Source organism: Osmerus eperlanus, chromosome 11 (genome assembly GCF_963692335.1).
Source record: "Osmerus eperlanus chromosome 11, fOsmEpe2.1, whole genome shotgun sequence".
NCBI lineage: Eukaryota > Metazoa > Chordata > Actinopteri > Osmeriformes > Osmeridae > Osmerus > Osmerus eperlanus.
The window spans coordinates 14,659,208-14,674,135 of record NC_085028.1 but is presented as its reverse complement, the minus strand read 5'-3'; the positions used below and the strand labels follow the sequence as shown (position 1 = coordinate 14,674,135).

Below are 14,928 nucleotides of genomic sequence, written 5' to 3'. Positions count from 1 at the left end.
TGTGTTTAACTTGCAATAACCCTTGTATAATGTGACAATTTGGCAGAGATGGGGACTCAAGTCTGAGACTCGGACTCGAGTCGCACAAACAGTGACTTCAGACTTGACTTGCGACTCGACCCAAAAGACTTCAGACATGACTCGGACTCGAGCTCCGAGATTCGTCAACAACCTGTTTTCATGGAAAATCAAAATGCATTTAAATCTAAATGTATTCATGTATTTCTATTTTCTTTTATTGGCGCATATACATGGGGAAATGTATGACGAGCTGTTCCCTGACCTTTGCCTATATGTGCGCGCACTCACATATGTGACCACACTGTAACTGCTTGATACAGGAGTTAAACTTCAAAACATTGTTTGGGGTAGTTATGTCATCCCTTCACACTAATCTGGACACGTGTTTTCTTATTTGGAGTCCTCAGAGTCAGTACCACAGAGGTCACCATATCTGACGTCTGTCAGAATGTGTGACCCCACTGTAACTGCTTAATAAAGGAGTTTGGGGTAGTTATGTCATCCCTTCACAACAATATGGACATGTTTTCTAATTGGGATCATCACAGAGCCAGTACCACAGAGGTCACCATATCCGCCAAGTAGCAGCAGTCAGAATATGTGACCCCAATTTGGTAGTAAACCTGTAAAATGTCCCTTTGTATACATACACATAGACATTTTATAAGACATATTTATGCCTTGTTTATATGTGATGACAGTGTGAGGTAATTTCACACAAGGTTCATAAAATACATTCAAGTTTATTTTATGTAGAGCCTTGACAGTTATTTCACAGGATTTATGCAGAGGCTTTCTGCTTGTTGTGTTTGGCAAACCATTCATCACTTTTGTCTTCAGCCATTGCCTGAAAAAGAAATATAAAAAGGAGTCAGGTGGAGTCAGGTGGCTGAGCGGTGAGGGAAGTGGGCTTGTAATCAGAAGGTTGCCAGTTCAATTCCCGGCCGTGCCAAAATGACGTTGTGTCCTTGGGCAAGGCACTTCAGCCTACTTGCCTCGGGGGGAATGTCCCTGTACTTACTGTAAGTCGCTCTGGATAAGAGCGTCTGCTAAATGACTACATTACACTAAATGTAAAAAGGGTTTACATTTTTTTGCTACATAATTATGGAGAATCTGCATTTGCACAATATGCTAAAAAAGATTTTAATATAAATCACCAACCTTATCTAGCAAAGCATTTCCATTGGGGTCTATCATTGAGAGTTGTCTGAATGCTTCATCTCCAACAAAACATATCTCATGGTCATCCTAGACCACAGAAGAAAATATGTTTAAATATCTAATTTACTACATTCAAATAAAACATTAATATTGTACTTACTAGGTCGGCTAAAATGACCACTTCTACTGTTGCCTTCCCAGGGGTATCAAGGCTGACCAACGGAGTGAGGATTTTCTGGTTCTCTTTTTTCATGAGGGCCTCGATGTCAGTTAACTATTGGCAGCAATGAAACGTTCACTTGTGTTTATGAATTACTTGTAACAGAACCAAGGATTCAATGTGTAAATATAACATTGGTGCTTACCTGCTTCCGAGGACATGAAAATGCAATCCGCCCGAAAGCTGTTCCATGATCAACTTTACCGCCAATATCATGGAGCTCCAGCTTGCACTGCACACAAAACACACAGACTCAGCTTTAAATGTCATCAGAAAAGGTACCATGTGTCTTTGTTACATTTAGTCATTTAGCAGACACTCTTATCCAGAGAAACTTACAGTAAGTACAGGGACATTCCCCCGAGGCAAGTAGTGCCTTGCCCAAGGACAACGTCATTTGGCATGGCCGGGAATCGAACTGGCAACCTTCAGATTACTAGCCCGATTCCCTAACCGCTCAGCCACCTGACTTGATGATTGTCCTCTGTTCCCCATTACATACCTGACTGTCTCCAAATCCCAAAAGCACCGTTTTTTTCTCCTCATTCCTCTCCATCACCTGCATTCCCAGAAGGGAAGACCAGTAGTGAGTGGATCGCTCCAGGTCAGACACTGCCAGGCACACCTTCTGCACCGGGTCTGCACAGAACAGAGAACAACACAAATATACAACCACATATACCCAGACAGAGACACTTCAGTTGTACCAACAGAGTGGAATGGTAAATCCAAGGCAACACAAGGGGAGGTATGTCTTTGCTTTGCAAGGTGAAGGTTGACGCACCATTGGGAGGCTGTTCTTTGTCTACCAGGTAGAAGCGGTATCCCCCCGGAGCCTCTGCCAGATAAAGAGCCTCTCCTACCTCAGACAGGGGCCAACCGAGGCGCTTGGCGTTGCTGACAGCCTGGCTAGACTGCAGTGTGAGCCCCTGAAACACGCACAACAAGCACAAATCATTACTCATATGGAAGATGGATGCTTTTGTTGACAATATCATTCATTAGTATGGATTTATCCCTACCAGGAAATCATTGCCTAGTCGATATTCTCCAACTCCATAATTGTAGGTCAGCTCAGCCACAAAATGATCTTCTTCTGCACCAAAACCGACCATGGTCTTGCTCCATTTCCCATCGTAAGGGCTTCATGCACACACAAACCACAAGTTCAGCTTCACCAGTGAATCACAATTCTACTGTTGCCGAGCAAAGTACAATTCAAGGGTGAACAGAGATCATTTCCTATACCCATTACACGTTGCCTTGCAGCCCTCCTCAAACTCCTCATGACGGAGAATCTAAAATATAGAATACAGGCAGCAATAAAACATGGACTTTTAATGCACACTGTCTCGTAATGACGACATCGATGACACAGATAAAAATGCAGAACTCTGAACACAAGCAAGCAACTGTATCCGTTTTGCTTGGAATGTGATTGCTCTTAATGAAAGATGGAATTACCTTCATGCCAAGCACATCACGGTAGAAAGTGGCTGTTTTGCCTCTGTCCCCCACTTTAAAAACGAAATGCAGAGCTCGCCGTACAGCCATGATGTCAGCTCAGGTGAGAAAACTACTCGAGAGAACTTTTTGACGATCAACTATGAAACCTGTGAATCGATTGCTCTGGTATCATTTTTTAGTGGAAGGTACCATTTTTCTACACGGTTCCAACTAAACGGTAACATCAACACATACAAATATTTCAATAACTCTATAACCGGACTTTATAAAAATAGAAAAAAAACATTTGATAACATATTGAAAACAACGCGGATAGTTATTAAGTTCATAGTTACGATATAAAAAAACCCAAACAGTTTATTTCATTTGTACCCGGCCATCTTGGCCAAATGGAACAATCAACAAATCACTCCGCCCTTTAATGTTGTTGTAAAGATGGCTGCCTTCATGAGAGGCATGTCATGCTGTATTCTTAAAATTGAACAAGGTGCAGTTTTGAGAAGAGGAAATGATTACATTGTGGAAACAAAGAGATACGTTCGAGGATTAAGAAGAAAACCGGTACAAGTGTTGTATCCAAATAGTGAGAAGGCACCAACATCGCAGCAGAGGTCAGATGAAATTAGCAAACTGTCTACATCTATGACTGTGGGGCAAAAGAAGAGTTTTAAAGAAACCAATGTGCGTAGCAACTTCAAAGCTGAAACATCCAATAATAGCATCCCCATCAAGCCCTCTGATTACACAACAGTTTCAGACCAAGTTGGCGGACTCCGCTTTGAGAAGGCCTCCCCGGGTGATAAAAGGCTGGCGTAAGTAATCTTTCTACAACTTGCAATATAACTTAGGACTCCCTTATCCATTCATCCACACAAGTTCACGATGAACTTTAAGCCTTTATTATTCAGGATTCCTGTATTGTTCTATCAATCTATGAAAATATACGTTGGCTTGTAATACAGTATGTATACATTTTCACCTCGGTTCGTTCTTTCTACCAGGAGGTTGGTGAGCGTTGCTCGCTCCAGGACCTATCGGGAGCTACAGGGTAAGATACTGCTGGAGGGGAGGCGTTTGATTTGTGATGCCTTGGCTGCCGGAGCCAACCCCCAAATGGTTTTCTTCAGCTCTGTGGAGAAACTCAGCGAGCTTCCCTTGGACAAGCTGAAGAGAGCAACCCTGGTCAAAGTCAAATTTGAGGACATCAAGATCTGGTCTGACCTCGTTGCCCCACAGGGCGTTATAGGTATGCTTGTACAGTATGTTTATAGTTTCAGAATTGAGCCATAATGGATGATCTGTTTAGAGAAGTAGCCAACTTATGTCTCTTTCTTTCGTAGCCATATTTTCCCGCCCAGACCCCTCCCGCCTAGTGTTCCCCAGGGATCAGATGGGACAGTCTGTCCCACTGTCCCTGATATGTGACAACGTCCGAGACCCTGGGAATCTAGGCACCATCCTCCGCTGTGCTGCTGCTGCTGGCTGTCAGGACGTTCTCCTCACCAAGGGTAAATCATGAGCCCTGAACATCCAACAGCAGGGGGGGGTCAGATGGCTGAGCGGTTAGGGAATCGGGCTATTAATCAGAAGGTTGCTGGTTCGATTCCCGACCAAGCAAAATGACGTTGTGTCCTTGGGCAAGGCATTTCACCCTACTTGCCTTGGGGGAATTTCCCTGTACTTACTGTAAGTCGCTCTGGATAAGAGCGTCTGCAAAATGACTAAATGTAACAGCAGGATACTACTGGAGTGTAATACTGTAGTGCCCTTTATGCAACTGTCCTTGTATAGGGTGCTACAAGTTGTCTTGCTGTAATGTATTCATTTAGCAGCTGTTTTGTCATGTACTGAGGGGGTGTTGAACATGCAACCTGTTGATCTGCAGTCAAATGCTCTACCTCTGAACAGTATCCCATACTGTCTTTTGTCCCCAGGCTGTGTGGACGCCTGGGAACCTAAGGTTTTACGGTCCGCTATGGGGGCCCATTTCCGCCTCCCCATCTTTCCTAGCTTAGACTGGAAGGACATCCAGAAACAGCTCCCCAGCCCTGTGACTGTACACGTGGCTGACAACTGCAGTGGCGCTGAGAGAGCAGGCCAGGAAGTTGGAGACTTGGAAGTACAGGAATCCAAACGACAGTTAAAAGCGGGGGACTACGGGTGGGTCAGCACCAGACCGAATCGTAAATATGTACGCTACGAGGACTATGACTCAGACTCTGAGCAGGACTCGGATGCAGAACTTTCACTTCCAAAAGTGGACACTAGGCTGTATCACGAGAGGTGGGCTCAGAGCAACACCGCCCTTGTGATTGGTGGAGAGACGCATGGACTCAGTCTGGAAGCTCTGCAATTGGCTGAGAAAACATTGGGCCAAAGGCTTTTCATCCCTGTGGTTCCTTGGGTGGATAGTCTCAACTCGGCGATGGCAGCCAGCATCCTTCTCTTTGAAGGCAGGAGGCAGCTGTTAAACCTAACAGAGACATCTGAAAAGAAAGTTAAAGCTTGACTCCCGCAACAAATGCAGTAATTTCCATGGAATTCCTTTTTTAGTGCGACTTTTTTTCCATGATGCTCAGTTTTCCAAGTGCAAACATTCAGAATGATTCTTTACTTCATTGTCCTTATTATGTCAGATACAATTATTTTGATCAATGTTACCTCCATAATATATGCTGTTAGGCTATTAATAAAAGTTATGAGATTTAGTCAGTGGAAAACTAGTGATATTTTCACAATGTACTCTTTCCTTTCTGCACATTTCTCAGTGTCTGCCTTAACCTGTTTACGCTCCTGTTTCGCCCGCGAGACAAAAATGCTGCCTCCCCCTTCCTCAGTTACGACGCACTAAATTCTAAAAAATATATTTTTTAGACGCTACACATGTTATACATCGTTGGAAAGCTACGATTCTTGTGCTTCCATTGAAATAAACCAATTCAAGATCAAGTCGCAATAGCAAGCAAAGTCAACGTCTTTTTCCGGTGAACATTCCTTCAACAATGCCAAAGAAAAAAGTTGTACTCACCCTAAGTTGTTCAAATAGGTCCAGGTGTGCAAATCATGCCATCAAAACTTGATCTGCGTAAGTCCCAAGGGTTCAAAGTATCTAACCATGTAAAGTAATTCGTCCAAATACAATGTTTTACGTTCATGAATAGCCATTATCCTTTGTTTCATTATGCAAGTTAGCCGAAGGAAGAAACAACTTGTTCACATAAAAGTGTTATTTTCTCCGATTTATCAACGGAGTATTTACAAAATGAAGGTCTCAAAATGTCCGTTGAACCCTCCCCTTTTGATTGACACCTTGTTCGACCCAATAGGAGCTTCCATGCCCCGTTGACAGCCCTCTAAAGCCAACTAGGTCTGTGCGTCCTGCCCCCCCCCGCCCCCCCCCCCCCACACTCGTTCTAAACAAATTTCTCGAACTGGCTTCGACTGGCTCTGAAATTAGCTCGTTAGCCTTGTAGCTGACAGCTAGCTGAAAATGCCAATACCTCATTTGTATGCGTCTGTGGAGCCTTCAAAATAACAGTCGATTGCGCAATATGGTTGACAGAATCAGTGTTCTTTGTGCGCCAATCCTTGGAATCAGATAAAGCACTCCAATGTGTTCATGCTTCAGTTTTTGTGTTTCAGTATTACTAATTAGGGATTTAGCTATTATATATGATATTTCTAAGTACCAGAGATGGGCCAGAGATAACAATTATGAAAAATAATACCTTTTTATTTGACCTTGACCTTGGTTACAAAGGGTCATTTTGGAGTCTCCAAAAGACCCTTTTAGAAAATTCCTGGATGTACTCTTATAAAAACATGTGTCAAATATGAATATATTGTGGTATTATGTTTGACTTTTGATTTGAATTGGGTAAGGCTTCAACCTGTGGTCCAATTTAGTCTTCCAGATAATACCTACCACCTCTAGGCCTCTTCAGGCCTCTGTTTTCAAAACAAAATCTAGGCGGAAATAGAAATTTTCACTTTCCTTGTGTTCAAGCTTCTATTACTCAACACTAGAAGGACTGACAGGGGTCCTGACAACAGGGGACATAACTTCAGAGTGTCAGCTTTCAAAAGAGATCATTTACATGCATGTACTCCAAATGGTTCAAGAACAGCTTCCAATTTACTTTGGGTATGCTGTTTAGGCGTTTTCAGGCAAATTTAACAGGAACATGAAAAGGTTAAATGTGGCCAGTGTGGGTTTGAAACTTTCCTTTCAAATACTCATTACTCAAATGAGATGCCCAATTTGAACATTTGCATGCCAGTTCTTTGTGAAACTACAGCCAGGAAAAATGAAGACTTTCCCCATAGCACTGTCCCCTTTAGTCAGGAGCTCTGAGCACACCAGAGCTGTAATATACCCACGTACCATCAATTCAGGACAAAATCCTCTGAATCTCTGATGCAGTTCTTCCAGTGACCACATGGTGTCATCTGAAGCCCAACCTTCAACCCTCTGAGGAGTTTGTCATGGTTAAAAAAAACTCCCTTGTAAAAATACATATAAAATAAAAAATTTCTGGCACATGGTAAAAATGTATTATTGATAAAATTGATTTGGGCTGTCATTAATTTGTTTCATGTATGGATAGCGACAACACAAAAACACAGCATTGTGCTTGACTGTGAATTTTAATGGCTGTGAATAGAGTTCATGACTAGACACAACCAGGGAGTAACAGAAAATGTAAATTCATACTTCTAACACTTAGCAACTAAGTTTACAAATGCCATTTTTGTGCCTTCAAAAATATCTGGCCTTTTCAATAGAGGGGACCTTCACAGAAAATCCTCTTACACATCATTCCCATTGAGATAGTAACCAACATAACTGGGTAGAGATGTCCATCCCTAATTATGACAAAGAACACAAGGGATTTCAAACACCAATTAATCAACACACATTAACGCCAGATGCAATAAAAGATTATACAGTCTGACAATGTACAGACATACTTGGAAACATACCATTGTGCACCGTTTTTGTTTTGAGTTACTGCTGCAAAAAGTTAACTAAATTTATTTGTCATTTTATTCTCTTTCAGCACATATCAGAAAAGCATAGGCATGAAGGGCTCGTTGTAGGAAAAAGGCAAAGGTCATAAAGAGACATTTGAATATTCAAGTCCGTTGGGCCCAGTTGATTTCTTCTATGATCAAGAACTGCTAACAACAAAACTGGAAAAAATAAGCAATTGACTAGAAGCCGAGAGAAACAACATAATCTCCACATATATATTACTGTAGGGGTTATAGTCAATGCAAGGCACCACAGGAGAGGAGAAGACTCCATGAGAAAAGGACATGTCTAAAAAAAGGTAAAATGACAGTAAAAAGTGGGGGTTTTCCTCGAACAGTCTGAAAGAGAGTGGGTGGAGAAGGGAGAGAGGAGGAGATGAGGATTCTCAACGGGGAGGGCAGGAGCTGGGGTGGTTAGGGTCTGATGGAGGTGTGGGGGGTTCAGTCTCAGATCTGGGCGTCCTTTCTAAATGGGCTCTGGTTTGAGCTTCTCAGCCAAGAAGTCGCCGACAAACTGCTCCACCACGACCGGTGTGATCTCCTCCACGTCGCGGACGTACTTGGCGCGAGCGGACATGTCCAGGATGGTGAGCAGGGGAGCGGCTTCTGGGAGGTTGGTGTAGTCACGGAGAGAGTCGCTCATGTCGTCCTGTGAACCGAGGAGCAAGAGAGGCAGGCTGGTCATTTAGAATTACAAATTGCACTGACAAGAAATGTGAGTGTATTTAAAAAAAAAAAAAACATCTAACATTACGAATTGTCCTGGATTGGTGTGGGTGAAAAATCGGTGAGGATTATCAGTGGTGATTGTGTGGAAAAACTTAGCGCAGCACACAGTGGATGAACCCCCAACTAATCTCATTAGTACATGGTTCTGAAGACTAGGGGTTTCTTCCCTCTCCATCCTCCCCCAGGAGGCCAGACTTGGCTCCTTCAAGCCCCCTACTGAGGGAGGGAGATCTGGGGAGACGGTAGGGAACCAGGGGGTCCCACTCCATCCCTCCCTTCAAAAGACTCACTCGGCACAAGGCTGGGACTTCAGAGACACATCGCCGAGCGTGTGTGGACTGGTGCGTGGGAGGCCGAGTGCTTTTCATGTGCTCGTGTCTGTTGTAGACTGTAAAAAGTAAAACCAGGGTGTGATTGAATGCTTATTAGCAGGCCGAGGTCACTTCCCCTTTGTGTTTTACAGCCTCCTGTGGACTGATCTCACTCTTGTCCTGCCTGAGGCTTCATCTCACCTTTGACTGCTGTTGTAAGCATGAGTTACAACCCCTTCAGTCACGAGCAATAGCAGAAATAACTCACAGTAACATCAGTCATGCAGTATACAGAAAAAACAACTGGCACTTTTGGAACAACTTCTGGTAAAATACAAAAAAGATCCTGCTCAACAGAGATATCCCAGATGGATTCAAAGTGTTGATTTTTACAAGGTCGCACATTTTAGAGTTGTTATGGCAGACTTCAGTTGAATCGTCTGACTGAGACAGTCATCAAAAAATACAAAACACGGAGGAAAATGGCCACAGGGTGGCACTGTCTGGATGGCTTGGACTCGTCAAGCAATCCCTTGACCCCTTCTTGTCCTCCTTACAGGTCTCTGTTATCTATAAAATGGGGACGTAAAATGATTCCGCCTAAATGGATTAAACTACACAATCAGCTCTAAGAGTTCCACGAGATCAGTTTGACAGAATTGCTACCTAAAAAGGACAAGAATGCGAGCACAATGTTTGTGACCTCAACGTGTTGCAAAACTACTAACAGATGGAACAGCTGACTTATCCTGTGGCATTTTGATGTGGAGATACAAACCTCCTCTAAATCTTTCCCCATCTTATCTGGATGGAAATAATCCATTCGACTCCATATAACATGTAAACATGCTGGCAAGTGTCGAAGGCGATCAAAATGAACACAAGGCCAATTGTTGTTTCGTGCCATAAAACATAAGTGACTCCATATTTTCACAAAACAGCCTCATTTTGATTCTTTCTAGATTCCCTGTGAGGCAGACAAGTATAGTGGCCACAAACAGAGATATCACAGAGGAGTCTGTCATAGCAGTCCTCTGCTGCCAGGCAGATTGGGCTCAATGTAATCTCTCAGGCTGTCCTCCCCACTGGCGGAAGCACTGCACCTTCTCTTGTGCGTCAGCTAACCTTGTGTAAACGGCTCCTTGTGAGGTACGGCTATGAGAGAGATGGACACAAGCACAAGCATGCGCACAGGCCCCCGCCCTCTCGGCACAAACATACTGAACAAAAAGACAAAGGGCCTCTCTGCTCTCCCCTACAGTAACAGCAGTGATAAGGCTCCATGTGTGTCCTTAACGATGAAAACCCGCCACTGAACAATATCAGTTTTTTTTCCCAGCTCAGTGTAGGACTGTGGCATTCCACAGAAGAGACAACGGCCATCAGATAAGGGCCTTGCAGAGATAAGGTGCTCTCATTGGCTAGACGACCAGGGCAAAGTCCTGCTGATTGGTCTGCACGAGTGCCCGGGGAGCTTTCGCTCTCATGAAATGTTGGGTCTCAGTCGACAGAGATATGACCATCGTGTATTACTGGAGCTGTAAAACCATCAAATCGCGAACGCACTCTTCCTATAAAAATATGTACTGTAAGCTAGGTGGTCTTTAATAAATGTGTCTTTCAAATGCCTACTTTGTAAGACCATAATAAGATTAAGCTTTAATTAACTTCCTAATATTGAAGACGTTTTTATGATGACAGTAACAGGCACTGTTTGCTCATTATCCAAAAGACATGTTTAGACAATGAGTTTTCATAGTGTTTATAATTGGCACAATACGTGATCGTAAATAACTAGTGGTGAGGCCAGGCAGTCTGGCTTATAATACACACCAGGCTGTCTGTGTATGCAGCCTCCGCACCCACGGGTCAGAGATGCAAGCAGGTGAGATGGCAAACTGAACACTGCACAGGAGCCAAGGTCAGTTGGAAGGCTAGCTCCAGTCAATATGATTCTGTTGAGCCTGCACAGTATGGCACACAGCAGACATAGCATACAGTCATCTTTGGCATACTAATCACACGCCTTTCTGAATGTACACTTCTTATTTAAGATTTGTATATGTTTACTGTATGCACCTTCCTGCCACAGTATATTCCTTGTCTGTGTGAACTTTAATGGCGATTAAAACCCATTCTGAATGGGCTTGGCGAGGTATATGTCTCCATACAGAGTGTAGCACGGTTTTTTCCCAGACTGTAACCTATCAGCTGCCTAATGAGAGTAACGGGATCCACTGTCTTTCTGGGCCGGCCGGGCCAAGCTCCCCTGGTGGGGCTGCATGCATAGTGCTGTCTCATTGATACAGTAAACCCTGCAGCTGGCTGGACCAGCTCATGGCACATGTGAGAGCAGAGGGCCTCCCCAGAGTCTGGGGCCAGGGCCAGGGCCTGTGACCCCAGTCTCTGACTAGCACAACATTGGGCCCATAGAGGGATATCAGAGGGGGGGGAAACTATGCGTCCTGAGCCCTGGGGCGTGTATCTCTGACACAGGGACGGGTGCAGCTCTGGTCTGTCGAGGCATTTCAAGGCTGACACCGGAGTGGAGCAGTCTCTGGCAGACGTGGAGGGTCAGACTAGGAACACATGTGCAGACCCCCCCCACACCTGCCACACGAACACACATACACAGTGCCTGAAACTTAAGTCTGGCTTGAGTGACACAAGACACCAGGACTCTCCCCTCTCTGAGGACTGGGCACCAAGGGCAAGGGTGTGAGGGAGAGGAGGAGCAGGAAAGAGGGTTCAAAAGTGGAGGGGCAGGGGGGGCTAATCTGGTAATTATGTTTGCTGCTACCGCTAACTCCACCGGCTCTGGAAAGGTTGAGAAGGAAAAACACAAGATAAGAGAGTTATGAAAACTCCCAAATTCTCTCCCACAAGGAGGGCAGGCGGGTGTAGAGGGGGAGATGCAGGGGGAGATGGAGGGGTGGGTGGTGGAGGGGGAGATGGAGATGGAGGGGTGGGTGGTGGAGGGGAGATGGAGGGGTGGGTGGTGGAGGGGGAGATGGAGGGGTGGGTGGTGGAGGGGGAGATGGAGGAGTGGGTGGTGGAGGGGTGGGTGGTGGGGGAGATGGAGGGGTGGGTGGTGGAGGGGGAGATGGAGGGGTGGGTGGTGGGGGTGGGTGGTGGAGGGGGAGATGGAGGGGTGGGTGGTGGAGGGGGAGATGGAGGGGTGGGTGGTGGGGGTGGGTGGTGGAGGGGGAGATGGAGGGGTGGGTGGTGGAGGGGGAGATGGAGGGGTAGGTGGTGGAGGGGTGGGTGGTGGAGGGGGAGATGGAGGGGTGGGTGGTGGAGGGGTGGGTGGTGGAGGGGAGATGGAGGGGTGGGTGGTGGAGGGGTGGGTGGTGGAGGGGGAGATGGAGGGGTGGGTGGTGGAGGGGGAGATGGTGGAGGGGGATTTGAGGGTGGGGGGGAGAAGAAGCACAGACAGCTGTTCTGACGAGGGGAGGTAAGCAGGGTTGCTGGCACCCTCTGGTTCTTCCTATCATCACAGAGGGGCCCCTGAATTCTGGGACATTGATGGAATCGGGTGCCTCCGTTGAAAGTGTGAGGGGCTCAAGTAGGGCCCTTCTGACTTCATGCTGTGAAGCATTTCCGTGGCTGTGAGTACAGGCTTGTCCTGCCACAGGGTCCTGACATGTGATAAGAGAAGCAGATGGCGCATCACACCACAACATGCAATCAACACACACTCGCCAAAGAGTTGGTTTCCAGAAAGGAATGCAATTCTGAAGAAAAAACCCAGAAACTAAATACGAGAGAAAAAAAAGGTATGAAAGTTTATGAAGTGGGAACTGGAGGTGTGAGTGTGACAGAGAGTGTGTGTGTGTGTATATGTGTGTGTGTGTATATGTGTGTGTGTGTGTATATGTGTGTGTGTGTGTATGTGTGTGTGTGTGTGTATATGTGTGTATATGTGTGTGTGTGTGTATATGTGTGTGTGTGTGTATGCGTGTGTGTGTGTGTGTGTGTGTGTATGTGTGTGTGTGTATGTGTGTGTGTGTATATGTGTATGTGTGTGTGTATATGTGTATGTGTGTGTGTGTATATGTGTGTGTGTGTGTCACCTCTCCAGCCACAAAGAACAGCAGCGGCGTCTCCTCCTCCTTGGCTTTATAGTTCGCCATGATCTTCTCTGCGATTGGCTGAATCAGCTCCTTGGCCGGCTCTAGTTCCCCCTCCTCCTCAGCGTCTGAACGAGGGAGAGCAAACGGGTCGTCAGCGTGACAAGGAACACACCGGAAAAGAGGCTTAGATAGGTGAGCGGTTAGGGAATCGGGCTATTAGTCAGAAGGTTGCCGGTGCCAAATGACGTTGTGTCCTTGGGTAAGGCACTTCACCCTACTTGCCTCGGGGGGGGAATGTCCCTGTACTAACTGTAAGTCGCTCTGGATAAGAGCGTCTGCTAAATGACTAAATGTAAATGTAATGTCAATGGAAGACGGGAGAAAGACCAGAGACAGCCAAGAAATGGAAGTGAATGTTCCGGCTAAATCAGCGGACGAGGACGAGAGACAGAGAGGACGGGAGAAGAGGTCAGGGAGGGTAAGAGAACGGGCAGATCAGCAGACGAGTGAAGACAGATGAGAGGAGATGGGCAGATGGTCTCTGATTGCCCCCTGCTCATCCGGCCTCTGAAGAGACCACAAAATGATGAGGTCATCACCGTGCAACCGATGACTCCCGCCTGATTCGGCTACAGCCCCGTCTGGCCTGATCGGGGCCCCAGTCAGACTTTGACTGTAGCCACTTAAAGAATGGTATCAATCATTAACTGGCTGAACAGACATCTCCACTACTTATCAAAGCCTCTACTGCTAATTGTAAAATGTGAGATACTTGGAGAACTGGGCAGAGCTAATTCTGGCTTGACAGAACTGCAGCATATGATTTTCTGGACATTTGTATTTGTATTTGCTCCTTATATGATTGTTTTTCCTGACTCCAGTTTCGTTATGGGCAGTAATAAATGGAAAGTACACCTGTGACTCTGGTGGAATTTTCCATAGACCAAATGCTCCTTCATTCACCCACAAAGAGCACGAGGCAGGGCCCCTCGCGGAGCTGCACGATAGGGACCAGCATTGACTGCTCCTCCACTCACCCACCACTCACCCACAAACAACACCAGGCAGGGCCCTTCGTGGAGCTGCACGGCATTGGACTCGCTGAGCTCCAGCACCGGCCGGGGATGCCAGGGGAAGAGACGGCACTCTGGGTCGTTGAGAACCTCCACACGGCCCTGTCGCGTGATCATGTGACCCTCTGTGTCCAGCAGAATCAGAGTAGGAATTCCTGGTAGAGAGGGATGGATGGAGAGAGAAAAAGAAACAGGAAAAGATAAAGAAAGGATAGGTTAATGGCTGTATTCCTCCTACTAGAGAATAGAATTTCATACCCTCTGACTAGTCCTGTCCTGCTCTCCCCTCCTCTCCTCCCTCCCTCCCTCCCTCCCTCCCTCCCTTCCCTCCCTCCCTCCCTCCCTCCCTCCCTCCCTCCCTCCCTCCCTCCCTCCCTCCCTCTCTCCCTCTCTCCCTCTCTCCCTCTCTCCCTCTGTCTCCACTCAGTCTCCTGCTGGGTCCACTGTTTTTTTTTGCCTGACCCTTCTCTACAACCATCATTCAGATAAGAATCTCGCTAGCGTATTAACAACCTTATCAGGAACAGACTCAGAGAAGGTGCAGAGGCAGTCTGGGATTGAGGAAGGCTGTGTGTGTGTGTGTGTGTTGTGGTGGTTGTTTAGCAGGGGCTGAAGTGAACAGCAGGGGTTTGAGTGAGGGAGGGGGCGGTATTGACTCGTCCTGTGTGCATTCCGAACATTCCAGGCAGGAGAGGCAATGAGCCAGCACTCTCTAACTGCAGCCACACTCCTCTCAACAGGCAGAGAGAAGGAGAGAGAGAGAGAGAGAGAGAGAGGCGAGAGAAGGGGAGAGAGAAGGGGAGAGAGAGAGAGCGAGAGGGAGAGAGAGATGAATA

General features: G+C 46.2%; 3 protein-coding genes across 4 annotated transcripts in view; 1 reads left to right on the top strand and 2 right to left on the bottom strand.

Moving 5' to 3' along the window:
- Positions 1–748: 748 nt before the first annotated feature.
- Positions 749–3,029, bottom strand: glod4 (glyoxalase domain containing 4). The gene is made up of 9 exons (XM_062473383.1): positions 2,870–3,029; positions 2,654–2,703; positions 2,428–2,548; positions 2,190–2,334; positions 1,908–2,044; positions 1,551–1,637; positions 1,346–1,459; positions 1,186–1,272; positions 749–868 (listed from the first exon to the last, which is right to left on the bottom strand). Exons 1-9 carry the CDS (start codon positions 2,957–2,959, stop codon positions 803–805), a joined length of 897 nt encoding a protein of 298 aa, XP_062329367.1. The 5' UTR covers positions 2,960–3,029; the 3' UTR covers positions 749–802.
- A 234-nt stretch (positions 3,030–3,263) lies between these two features.
- On the top strand, positions 3,264–5,646 carry mrm3a (mitochondrial rRNA methyltransferase 3a). Of its 2 annotated transcripts, XM_062473381.1 has the most exons (5): positions 3,592–3,684; positions 3,874–3,920; positions 4,000–4,118; positions 4,213–4,380; positions 4,807–5,646. In XM_062473381.1, exons 4-5 carry the CDS (start codon positions 4,263–4,265, stop codon positions 5,379–5,381), a joined length of 693 nt encoding a protein of 230 aa, XP_062329365.1. In that variant the 5' UTR covers positions 3,592–3,684; positions 3,874–3,920; positions 4,000–4,118; positions 4,213–4,262; the 3' UTR covers positions 5,382–5,646. The 2 variants fall into 2 exon arrangements, with proteins under 2 accessions (XP_062329364.1, XP_062329365.1); XM_062473380.1 differs by having other exon boundaries at positions 3,264–3,684; positions 3,874–4,118.
- Positions 5,647–7,500: 1,854 nt separating this feature from the next.
- nxn (nucleoredoxin) overlaps positions 7,501–14,928 on the bottom strand; it is a 45,931-nt gene continuing 38,503 nt past the window's right edge. Inside the window, 3 exon segments of the mRNA XM_062473300.1 lie at positions 7,501–8,555; positions 13,020–13,144; positions 14,068–14,247. Coding sequence (XP_062329284.1) covers positions 8,373–8,555; positions 13,020–13,144; positions 14,068–14,247 — 488 coding nt within the window. The 3' untranslated portion in view covers positions 7,501–8,372.